At 44.1% G+C, this 13,101-nt stretch overlaps 1 protein-coding gene across 1 annotated transcript in view; it reads right to left on the bottom strand.

Moving 5' to 3' along the window:
• Positions 1 to 12,830, bottom strand: part of BRD10 (bromodomain containing 10) — a 76,158-nt gene extending 63,328 nt beyond the window's left edge. Inside the window, exon 1 of the mRNA XM_082272863.1 lies at positions 12,320 to 12,830. Within this exon, the coding sequence (XP_082128989.1) occupies positions 12,320 to 12,693 (374 nt within the window). The 5' untranslated portion in view covers positions 12,694 to 12,830. The remainder of the gene's footprint in view (positions 1 to 12,319) is intronic.
• Positions 12,831 to 13,101: the final 271 nt, after the last annotated feature.

Here is a 13,101-nt window from a genome sequence, read left to right on the forward strand (position 1 = left end):
GAGCTACAAAATGCACAGGACATTTGGTCAGAATTTATGGCAAGATAAATGCAGTATGTTATTGTAACGGAGCTCCAATACCCAGCCTAGGTATCTCCGCTGCATCCTCCTTGGAGCTGAGGAAGTGCTACAATATCCATGGCAAAATCCCCCCCAGTAACTGGACGCCACACAGTTCTGGGAGTCAAACAAGAATGCCCTGTTTATTGAAAACACAAGAGATTTACACTCTGCCAAAACCCCTCCCTCTTCAAGTCATTCCACACAAACACACATCCCATAATATGCTTACAAATCAGACAGGAACAATAGAATGGAATGCAGGTATTCACAATAACAGACCCCACCCCACTAGCAGGGGTCTGTGAAACACCTCTGCCATATTCTAGCAATCTGCAATATATCTTTATATATTTCCTCAGGGACACTGTTCAGTAATATTATGGTCACTCTTTCAGCACAAACCACACTCTCAGTGTCCATTCCGCTACAGTTATCAAAAATACTGGAGGAAAATTTGCATTCATCAGCCCGGAAGCTGCGCATTGGACGTACTTGGACATTCCAACATGACAATGATCCCAAACACAAGGCCAAGTTGACCTGTCATTGGCTACAGCAGAATAAAGTGAAGGTTCTGGAGTGGCCATCTCAGTCTCCTGACCTCAATATCATTGAACCACTCTGGGGAGATCTCAAGCGTGCAGTTCATGCAAGACAACCCAAGAATTTACAGGAACTGGAGGTTTTTTGCCAGGAAGAATGGGCAGCTTTACCATCTGAGAAGATAAAGAGCCTCATCCACAAATACCGAAAAATACTTCAAACTGTCATTGATGTTAAAGGGGGCAATACACGGTATTAAGAACTGGGGTATGTAAACTTTTGGTAATTTGGGTAGTTTCTGTTGTCATGATTTAAAAAAAGAGTAAACACGGTTAATTGATAATAAATGGCTTCAGCCAAACACTAACCATGAGTGAAGGAAAAGTTTTTGTGTTCTTTATATTCTCTGAAAAAAGGCCAAGAAATCATAAATTCTGCCAGGGTAAACCTATGAGCACAACTGTATTTTGATCAATCCGGATGTACTAATGGTCTAATTTCTTGAGGCCCTCAACATGCCAGGGCAGTACCCCTAAGACCCCTTTTTAGAAAGTTTAAAGTACTTTGTAAGAGGCATAGCTAGTTTTTAGAAATTGTCATTTTTGTTTTTTTTACATACTGTCACCAGTGCAGTACAACGGCATCATATGACTGGTGTGGCAGTATTCAGGGATACAGACTAGTGACTTTTTTTTCTTCAAAGTAGTTCAGGGTCACCATCGTGACACTATTACTGGGAGGGATTTTTTTTATTTTTCTTTACACTGTTATTGCTTATACAGTGATGAACACTGAATAAGCAATCGTTTTGGCTGTCATGAAGAGGTAGCCAGGGGCCATATCACTGCTTTGCGCCAATTACAGATCACAACTGTATGCAAGTGGTTCATGAATGGAAATCCATTCATGAGTTTGCTTACATTGTTATCATTCGATTGCCATAACCAGTCAATCCAGCGGTCACGGGAGCGGTGCACAGCATGCCCCAACCTGGAACAGGCTGGATCACGTACTGGACATGCCAACCAGAAGGAGTTGGGGGTGAGCATTTACCCTTAAGTGGACAGTAGTGGTCATTCACCTGAGAGTGCACTACTACACAGAGTTATGGATACCTTGGCTTTTTTTTTTTCCACACACAAGATATCACACTATTTAGATATTACAGTGCACCATTTGTTCACATTGGGCTCATGTAACTAGTATTTTTGTGTTTTTTGAAATGTTTATCTATTAATGCATGCAAATTGATTTATTTTACTATATTATATTGCATTGAGAGATCATTAAGTCTTGTGAGTCCTGGCACCAATTCATACACATTCTGACGATAAATATATTCTGGAAGCCACATGTGTATAATAGACACTCACCAGTCATTTTATTAGGTACACCTTAGTAGTATCAGGTTGGACCCCTTTTTGCCTTCAGAACTGCTTTAACTACTTACTCACTTGGCACTTAAACCCCCTTCCTAATCAGACCAATTTTCAGCTTTCAGTGCTCTCACATTTTGAATGACAATTACTCAGTCATACAACACTGTACCCATATAAAATGTTCATCCTTTTCTTCCACACAAATACAGTTTTCTTTTGGTGGTATTTAATCATCATTGGATTTTTTATTTTTTGCGCTATAAATGAAAAAAGAAAAAAATGCATTTTTCTTCGTTTCGGTTTTAAAATTTTGCAAATTTTGTAAATTTTTCTTCATAAATTTTGGCCAAAAGTTATACTGCTACATATCTTTGGTAAAAATAACCTAAATAAGTATATATTGTTTGGTCTTTGTGAAGGGTATAGAGTCTACAAGCTATGGTGCCAATAATGGAAAATTGATCACACCTGATATACGTGCCTCATTTCTTGAGACACTAAAAAGTCAGGAAAGTACAACTAACCCCCAAATTACCCCTTTTTGAAAAGTAGACATTCCAAAGGTATTTAGTAAGAGGCATGGTGAGTTTTTTGAAGTTGTAATTTCCTCCCACAATTCTTTGCAAAATTAAGAATTTTTTTTTTCTTCACAAAATTGTCATATTACCAAGTTATTCCTCACTTATTGTATAGGCATACGTGCAACTACACCCCAAAAAACATTCTGCTGTTCCTCCTGAGTATGGCACGTGTGAGATTTTTACACAGCCTGGCCACATACAGAGGGCCCACCATCCAAGTAGCATAAATTACACATATAATTTCCTGACAAACCATCACACTTTTGAAGGCCCTGGAGCACCACCAGGACAATGGAAATGCTCACAAAATGACCCCATTTTGGAATGCAAACACCTCAACACATTCTATGAGGCATAATGAGTCTTTTGAACATGTCATTTTGTTCCAACATGTTTTTGTAAAATGTGTAAGGAAAATAAAACTTTTTTTTTTTTAAACACAAAGTTGTCCAAGATATTTCTAAAGCATAGCAAAAATGACAAATGATACCCCAAAATACATTCTGCTACTCCTTCTGAGTATGGCTATACCACATGTGAGACTTTTCCACAGCCTGGCCACATACAGAGGCCCAACATTCAGGGAGCACAGTAATTTCCTGACTAACCATTACACTTTTGTGGCACAGATGAGCACCAACATGGCATGGATGAGGCAGGGATGAGCACTGATGTGGCATGGGTGGGCACAGATGAGGCATAGATCTGGCAAGGATGGGCATGATCGAGGCACGGATGAGCTGTGCTGCAGCCTCCCTCTCATGCTGTATAGAGTGCTGTGTACAGCGTGCGAGGAGAGAACTAAACTGGACATGCGCCGGTTTGTTGACAACTGATGGCGCCGTCATTGGACAGAGCAATCACGTGGTAAAGGGTCGCTGTCATTGGCCTTTTACCAGGATCTGTGATGCGCCGGGTCCCTCGGACCCGGTGAGCATGGACACTTCCGTGTGCGCACCCCAGGGGGCGCACGGAAAGCACGATTCTGGGAGGACGTTGTATGCCCTGCCAGAATAAGCCAAATGAGCTGTAGCCATCATTTGGCTATGGCCGGGTCAGCAAGTGGTAAAAGTGGTTGTAAAGGCAGAAGGTTTTTTATCTTAATGCATTAAGAAAGGATCCATATGAAAGGGGCCTTCCTGTCACCTGCCCAAAGCTATTATATAGGATGCTTGTTAACCCCATCTGATAGCAATAAAGTTAAATGTAAAACATTTTTTTTAAAAAGTGGCAGTCAGGCACTGAAGGGGCTCTTAAGGCCCGTACACACGTACCGATCGTCGGCATACAAACGTCGGTGGACGAAGGATCTGCCGATTGTACGCGTGTTAGTATGGTGCCTCCGACAGATGTCTGCGCACAATCCGCGGACAAAAGTCTTTCGTGCAAACATGAAAATATTTGTATGCCGACACCAGAACGGACGATTGTTCGCCTGTCAGTACACAATTCGGCCGACAGACCGCAGATTTGCAAGACTGGGCATGCTCAGAAAATAGAAAACACAGGGAAAGTTAACCATTACATGACATCACTTCTGCAGTCGGCGGACAAAATTCTTGTGCTGTCCTTGTGCTGTCTTTGCACTTTTCAGCAGACACCGACATCCCGGGGAGAAAAGAGGAACATTTGTAAGCCGACCATCGGTACGTGTGTACGGGGCTTTACTCTTCATCTCAAACCCTGATGTGGCATGCTCAAATTTGATGAACCTTCAGGGACCTGTCTAATTATAGAGACATCTTTGACATTCTAATAAACAATGTCAATTCAGACGCACTTAACATCTCCATCAAACCCTCTAGAGCAGGTAATCGAATGCCTTGGTCTTTTGTCCAGTGTTGTTGTGTTGGTTGAAATGTGCTCTAGACTGCGCACAAATTTTCTCGGCCAACAAAAACCAACTTCAGAAGTGATGTCATGTGCTGCTTTACTTTCTGTGTGTTTTTTCTTCTCTGAGCATGCCCAGTCTTGCTCATCAGATTTTTGTCTGCCTAAATCTGTACTGACTGACGGAAAATCGTCCGTTGTGTTGACGGCCAAAGCCAACAAAAATTTTATAGCCTGCACACCAGATTTTATTCGGCCGAAAAGTCGGAGTCGGTTGTCGAAAGCATCATACTAACAAGCCGAAAATCTGCCGATCGGACGCTGGCCGAAAATTCACGGCCAACTATCTACGCGTGTGTACGAGGCATTAGACAACCCTTTCTTTTTTCAGTGGGCCTGTTCCAACTTTAAATACCTGCCCATCAGCCTCACAGCTGACCCCGATAAAATGTACAGGGCTAATCTTCTTCCCCTTCAAACCAAGATTAGCTCTGATATACAATACTAGGAGGGCAATGAGTCTGATGTTTGGGAGGAGTAGTACATTTTAAATGGACACTGTCTCAGGTGTTATAACACTACTGTAGTACAAAAGTTTGTGCACCATTGATGGACCTAGGCCATGAATTACTTGCTTCACGTTAACTATATTCCACTAATTTGTTACAAAAAAATCCCTCGGGCTGTTCCTCTTCTTAATGCCACACGGGTTTGCATACCTATAAAAAGGTGGAAACAGTCTGGTACCCCCCCCCCCCCCAAAAAAAAAAAAAAATTCTTAAGGTTAGCTTAATTAAAATGAAATTCAACAAATACAGGACCTTGCTTCCTCCATCCATCAATGGGGAAGAGGTTCCAGGATACGTGCACTTCTTGGACTGCTTTCTTCTATTCATCAACCTATCAGGACTTGAACTCTCCCAGCATGAACTAAAAACAAAAAAGTGTGGCCGCCAACCCAGAGTTCGAGACCTAAACTCAATTTACCCCCCTATTTCCCCTTTCCCTTCTCTTCCCTCCCCCTCCCTTTTTTTTTTTTTATTTCTATATAGCATTTAACCTAGAAGCAATCAGAAAATTCCTGCCACTCCAAATTTCACTAGGCTAAATATCTGTGTGAATGTAGCCTCATTCCAGAGTTCAGCTTTAAAGCCCAACTAAACTTTCAGTTCAAACCCCTTAAAAGATTCCAGGTACAGAAAAAACAAAAGATGCTCATAATCTTACTAAAAAGCAGCCACAATCTGAGTAGGAGCTCATGCGCACAGATACAATTTGGGCCATGCATTGCCCATATCAGTGCATTTTTGCAGCAGTTCTAACCAGATCTTTCTGATCAGCCATGCACAGGAAGCCTGTACAAACCAACCAAAGTCTAACAGTCTGTGGCTGTTTGATTGTAGCCACTATCTAGGGTTAGGAATGGATGTGTGCCCCTGGATGCAGATAGTTCATTTCTGGGGCTGGCACATCCATTCCTAACCGCAGGTAATGGCTTCATGTACTCATGCAAACACCATCACATGGCCATTGATTTCTACAGGCTTCTTGTCTCTGGCTGATAAACACCTGGTCACATCTGCCACAGAAATACACTAACTTGGGCAGTGCATGGCCCTAATTGCCCCTGTGCATGAGCCCGAAAATGTATGCTGCAAAGATGAACCCTTGCTCTGTGTGTATAAGTAGTGGTCTCCCTGCAGAAGTTCAACAGGTCTTCTGCTAATTTAGACCTAGAACTCTGCAAATCAGCAAAGTTGATGTACTTAACTTGTTTATTTGCGGATTTAAACTGCAAGTTCAGTTAGGCGTCAACATGCCCACAAACTAGGAAAATCAGTCATTTAAAATGTGAGATGTTAAAGTGGTTGTAAACCTGACATAAAATATGAACAAAGCATATCCTTCTATAGTGTGTACTTGTCTTAATTCAGAGCACTATGTAATTTCTGTCTGATGCTTCCTTCCTCTGCTATCTGCATGGGGTATTTCCAGCACACAGCCTGCGATTGGCAGCTCTGTTGTTGTGTGCTGTGTGAAGGGGGGGGGGTCCCTTTTCTCCATCAGCTCTTCTCACTGAGCTGCAACTTTAGCTCCCCACCCCCTGCTTCCTGCTTTCTGGAAACTTGGACAGGCTGTATGAATTTTGAACAGATGTTGAGAAGAGAAGACAGAAGATAAAACAGGTACAACTTATGCAGGAGGATTTGTTTCATGTCAGTGAATCACCTGAGGCCAGTCACTTCGCTGGGTATATGTAAGGGTTTACAACCACTTTAAGCTCTGTGAACTCATTTTACTTGGAGTGGAAGCTGCACAGCCAGTGACAAGTGTATGTAGAAGTAGGTATGGGGGAAGAGATGATTGGTGCGGACCATTGATCTATAGCAGGTGTTAGTATAGGAACATCTCCCTGGGTCAGGCTGCACAGCTAACAACGTATGTACAGTGGGTATATAAAAGAATCACCCCCCTTTGGACAAATCACATTTTGTTTCTTTGAAGCTTGAAATGAAGACAGACACAGTTTTTGTTTTATGCAGCTGTGTTTACTGTGCAACTTATAACTTCCAAGTGAAAGAACTTTTGAGTCCTAAAAAAAAAAAAAAAAAAAAAAAAAAAAATGAAAAAAGCAGACTTACCAAGTTGGAAAAAGGATCACTCCATTGTGTCAGAGTTTTGTTGAACCACCTTTTGCTTTAATTACAGCCTTGAGTCTGTTGGGTTGTCTCTACTAACTTTGCACATCTAGACTTACAATATTTGCCCCCAATTCTTTGCAGAACCACTCAAGTTCAGTAAAATTTGATGGCGACTGCTTGTGGACTGCAGTCTTCAAGTCATTCCACAGATTTTAAATAGGATTTTAAGTGAAAGTCTTTTCTTTTGTTTTTTAATTAAATAACAATGTTATACTTACCTGCTCTGTGCAGTGGTTTTACACAGAGCAGCCCAGATCCTCCTCTCCTTGGGTCCCTGGCTGGAGCTCCTGGCCTCTCCCTCCCGTTGAGTGCCCCCACAGCAAGCAGCTTGCTATGGGGGCACCCAAGTGGAGCAGCAACTCCTTGTATCCATTCAGGTACAGAGCTGTGGTTCAGCCCACCCCCTCTCCCCCCTCATAGGCTGAGTTTGAGTGACAGCAGTGGGAGCCAATGGCACTACTGCTGTGTCTCAGTTAATCAGGAGGGAGAGTCCCGGACAACCAAGGCATTCGTGAACATTGCTGGATCAAGAGGAGGGGGGGGGGGTCGGGTAAGTATTAGGGGGCTGCTGCACACAGAAGCCCTTTTATCCTAATTAAGATAAAAAAAAAAAAAAAAAAAAACTTCTGACTTTACAACCACTTTAAGTCTGGGCTCTGACTGGGCCGTGCAAGGTCATTCACCTTTTTCTCCTTCAACCACTGTGTGGTCATTTTTGCTGTGTGCTTTGGGTCATTGTCATGTTGGAAGCTAAACCTTCTTCCCATTGGCAACTTTCTGGCAGAGGGCAGCAGATTTTCCTCAAGAATTTGATGGCTGACAAGTGCTCCAGTCCCTGCTGCAGAGAAACACCCTCATAACAGGATATTACCACCTCCATGCTTTACTATAGGAATGGCATTTTTTGGATGGTGAGCTGTATTGAATTTTCACCATAATGTTTGGTGTAGAGGCCACATATACGAATTTTAGTCTCATCTGGCCAGAACACATTTTTCCATGTGGTCTCAGAATCTTCGAGGTGAGTTTTGGTAAAGCTCAGTGGCGACTCCATGTGGCCTTTCTAAAGGAATGGCTTTGTTCTTGCAACCCTCCCATACAAGCCACATTTGTGGAGAAATTGTGATATGGTTGTCACATGCACACAATGACCACTCTGTCAAATTCCTACAACTGCTTCAGACTTGCTGTAGGCCTCTAGGTAGCCTCTCTGACCAGTCTTCTCCTGGCTCTTTCATCCAGTTTGGAGTGACGTCCTGATCCCGGGAGGATCTGTGTTGTACCAAATAACTTCCACTTCCTAATACTAGACTTCCACTATGCTTCGATTCGATGCTTTATCGCATTGATAAAGTCTGACATTTTTTGTATCCATCACTGACCTGTGCCTGTCCACAACTTTAGCCCAGAGATCTTTTTACAGTGCCTTGCCCATAGTGGATTGCTTCTGTTGCACTACCAGGGACTGAAACGGTCCAGGAAAGTTATTTTCATGCTGAGCTAATCAAAATGACCACAGTTGAAAGTCAAATGGCTTTGTATGCCATTGAGAAGATGATTAGCTACACCTGAATGAGTTTACAAGTCATTTTTAGGAGGAGAGTGATCCTTTTCCCAACTCCGTGATTCTGTTTTTGAAGTTTTTTTTCTGACATGTTGCTGGTATAGCTTTTCACTTGAGTGGTAAATACAGCTGGATAAAACAAAAACAACAGTGTGTCTTCATTTCAAGCTGCAAAGCAACAAAATGGGATTTAAAAAAAAAAAAAAAAAAAGGGAGGGTGATTATTTTCTAAATCCATTGGACTTCTTGCAGGTCAGGCTGCACAGCTATCAATGTACATACTCCCCCCCCTGGATCAAGCTGCACAGCTGTCAATGTACACGCTCCCCCCTGTTCAGGCTGCACAACTGTCAATGTACGCGCTCCCCCCTGTTCAGGCTGCACAGCTGTCAATGTACGCGCTCCCCCCCCTGGTCAGGCTGCACAGCTGTAGAGATAGTGCCTTGCGAAAGTATTCGGCCCCCTTGAACTTTTTGCCACATTTCAGGCTTCCAACATAAAGATATAAAACTGTAATTTTTTGTGAAGAATTAACAAGTGGGACACAATCATGAAGGGGAACGAAATTTATTGGATATTTCAAACTTTAACAAATAAAGAACTGAAAAATTGGGCGTGCAAAATTATTCAGCCCCCTTAAGTTAATACTTTTGTAGCGCCACCTTTTGCTGCGATTACAGCTGTAAGTCGCTTGGGGTATGTCTCTACCAGTTTTGCACATCGAGAGACTGAAATTTTTGCCCAATCCTCCTTGCAAAACAGCTCGAGCTCAGTGAGGTTGGATGGAGAGCGTTTGTGAACAGCAGTTTTCAGTTCTTTCCACAGATTCTCGATTGGATTCAGGTCTGGACTTTGACTTGGCCATTCTAACACCTGGATATGTTTATTTGTGAGCCATTCCATTGTAGATTTTGCTTTATGTTTTGGATCATTGTCTTGTTGGAAGACAAATCTCTGTCCCAGTCTCAGGTCTTTTGCAGACTCCATCAGGTTTTCTTCCAGAATGGTCCTGTATTTGGCTCCATCCATCTTCCCATCAATTTTAACCATCTTCCCTGTCCCTGCTGAAGAAAAGCAGGCCCAAACCATGATGCTGCCACCACCATGTTTGACAGTGGGGATGGTGTGTTCAGGGTGATGAGCTGTGTTGCTTTTACGCCAAACATAACGTTTTGCATTGTTGCCAAAAAGTTTGATTTTGGTTTCATCTGACCAGAGCACCTTCTTCCACATGTTTGGTGTGTCTCCCAGGTGGCTTGTGGAAAACTTTAAAATGACACTTTTATGGATATCTTTAAGAAATGGCTTCTTCTTGCCACTCTTCCATAAAGGCCAGATTTGTGCAGTATACGACTGATTGTTGTCCTTTGGACAGAGTCTCCCACCTCAGCTGTAGATCTCTGCAGTTCATCCAGAGTGATCATGGGCCTCTTGGCTGCATCTCTGATCAGTCTTCTCCTTGTATGAGCTGAAAGTTTAGAGGGACGGCCAGGTCTTCGTAGATTTGCAGTGGTCTGATACTCCTTCCATTTCAATATTATCCCTTGCACAGTGCTCCTTGGGAGGTTTAAAGCTTGGGAAATCTTTTTGTATCCAAATCCAGCTTTAAACTTCTCCACAACAGTATCTCGGACCTGCCTGGTGTGTTCCTTGTTCTTCATGATGCTCTCTGCGCTTTAAAAACGGACCTCTGAGACTATCACAGTGCAGGTGCATTTAGCCCCCGTTCACACTGGGGCGACCTGTCAGGCGACCTGGTCGCCTGACAGGTCGCCTTCCATAGAGAAGCTGCGGACCCCGTTCTAATAGGAGCGACACAAGTCGCTCCGACTTAGAAAAAGGGTCCGGAGCTTCTTTGGGGCGACCCGGAGCGACCTGCATAGACTTCAATGTTATGAAGTCCGTGCCGGCCGCTCCGAGGTCGCCCCAGTGTGAACGGGGGCAGATACGTAGACTTGATTACACACAGGTGGATTCTATTTATCATCATTAGTCATTTATGTCAACATTGGATCATTCAGAGATCCTCACTGAACTTCTGGAGAGAGTTTGCTGCACTAAAAGTAAAGGGGCTGAATAATTTTGCACGCCCAAATTTTTCAGTTTTTTATTTGTTAAAGTTTGAAATATCTCATAAATTTCGTTCCACTTCATGATTGTGTCCCACTTGTTGATTCTTCACAAAAAAATTACAGTTTTATATCTTTAGGTTTGAAGCCTGAAATGTGGCAAAAGATTGCAAAGTTCAAGGCCAAATACTTTTCGCAAGGCACTGTAACTCCTTCCTAGTCAGGTTGCATATGCTACTTTCTGGTCAGGCTGCACAGCATGTGTATTTATATAAAAAAAAAGGTAGGGTTAGGAGATGACCAGCGCTACCCATTGATCAGGAGTATACAGCAGAAGACATCCTCCCTTGGTCAGGCTGCGCAGCCATCAGTAAAGGAACACCTTCCTGGTCAGGCTGCACAGCTGTGAGTGCATATGCTGCTCCTTGGTCAGGCTGCACAGCATGTGAACAGTATGCAAGAAGTAAAAGAGTAAAAGATGACTGGTGCTGGCTTTTGATCTATAGCAGATGTCAGTATAAGAACTCCTCTCTGGTCATGTTGCACAGCTGAGTGTATACATGTGAAGTAGATGACTGATGCTGCCAATGATCTATAGCAATTGAAGAGACAAGAACTCACTGCTCAAGGTGGTGTAATTGCCTGATGACTCACACCGGTGCATGCCCCGGCTCGCCTCCGTGAAAACTTGATAAAGGAAAAGGAATTGGCAGCACTCCAGGTTGAGTCAAAATCCAAATTTATTGATTGAACATCCAAATATGACAATCGTGACAAGGTAGACGCGTTTCACACACTGACTGTGTGCTTAATCATTACGATTAGGTAATGATTAAGCACACAGTCAGTGTGTGAAACGTGTCTACCTTGTCACGATTGTCATATTTGGATGTCCAGTCAATAAATCTGGATTTTGACTCAACCTGGAGTTCTGCCAATTCCTTTTCCTTTATCAATGACCTATAGCAGGTGTCTGTATAAGAACCTCTTTCTGGTCAGGCTGCACAACTGAGTTTATGTGAGAAGTAGATGAGCGGTACTGCCCATTGATAAAGTGTACACAGTATAATAAGCCCTCCTCCCTGGTCAGGCTGCACAGCTGTGAGTGTATATAAGAAGTAGATGAGCAGTACTGCCCATTGATAAAGTGTACACAGTATAATACGCCCTCCTCCCTGGTCAGGCTGCACAGCTGTGAGTGTATATAAGAAGTAGATGAGCGGTACTGCCCATTGATAAAGTGTACACAGTATAATACCCCTCCTCCCTGGTCAGGCTGCACAGCTGTGAGTGTATATAAGAAGTAGATGAGCAGTACTGCCCATTGATAAAGTGTACACAGTATAATACCCCTCCTCCCTGGTCAGGCTGCACAGCTGTGAGTGTATATAAGAAGTAGATGAGCAGTACTGCCCATTGATAAAGTGTACACAGTATAATACCCCTCCTCCCTGGTCAGGCTGCACAGCTGTGAGTGTATATAAGAAGTAGATGAGCAGTACTGCCCATTGATAAAGTGTACACAGTATAATAAGCCCTCCTCCCTGGTCAGGCTGCACAGCTGTCAGGCTTCCTAGTGTTGACTCACCGGGGCAGCAGTGCCAGCTTCTGCTCCAGCATGAGCTCCAGCTTCTGGGCTTGCTTGGACAGCCATTGGTCAGCGCCGTACAGCCGGTAGCAGCCCTCCAGCATGCTCCTGAAGTCAGTGACGAATTGGTCTATAGCGCGGTACTGACCCGCGAAGTACTTCTCTTCTATTCTGAGGAGAGACATGGTGCCCGTCTCCTCCTCCTCAGCCTGCCCAGCAGCCCTCGGACTCCCGGTAACCGGCTCGGTGTCACCCTCCTCACACGCTGAGCTGCTGCTGACCTCCTCCGCAGCCCCCGTGCCGGGCGTCCGCCCCACCGCCGTCCCTCCGGCATTCTCTAAAGGTGACAGCACCGCACCCGGCACCTCAGCCATAGCGGAACAGCTGACACATCCGCTCCCGTCCCGCACTGACTCATTCCTACCGGCAGCCACCCCCCCGGAGCCGGTACAGCGCCGCCTCACACACAGAAGAATCCGGTGTACCGGAAGCACTGAGGTGAGGAGCTAAACACTTCCCTGCTGTCTCCCCGGCCCCGCCCTCCGCGCTGAACGCAGCCACTGGAGAGCTTGGACGCCGCCTGCCAATCACAGGACGTCATTTACCCGCGGCTGCTAGGTGAGAGGAGAGAGCTGATTGGCTGGGGCCAGCTTGTTTTGACAGCTCTCACCTTGGCATTGCTAAGACAGGTGCGAGAAGGCAACAATTGAATACCTGATCGGCTGTATTGAGAATGGCAGGAGTGTGATAAATGCGATTATATAGCGAGAGAATTGTGTGGC

This window comes from Pelophylax lessonae (genome assembly GCF_965119305.1).
Source record: "Pelophylax lessonae genome assembly, chromosome: 1".
Taxonomy (NCBI): Eukaryota; Metazoa; Chordata; class Amphibia; order Anura; family Ranidae; genus Pelophylax; species Pelophylax lessonae.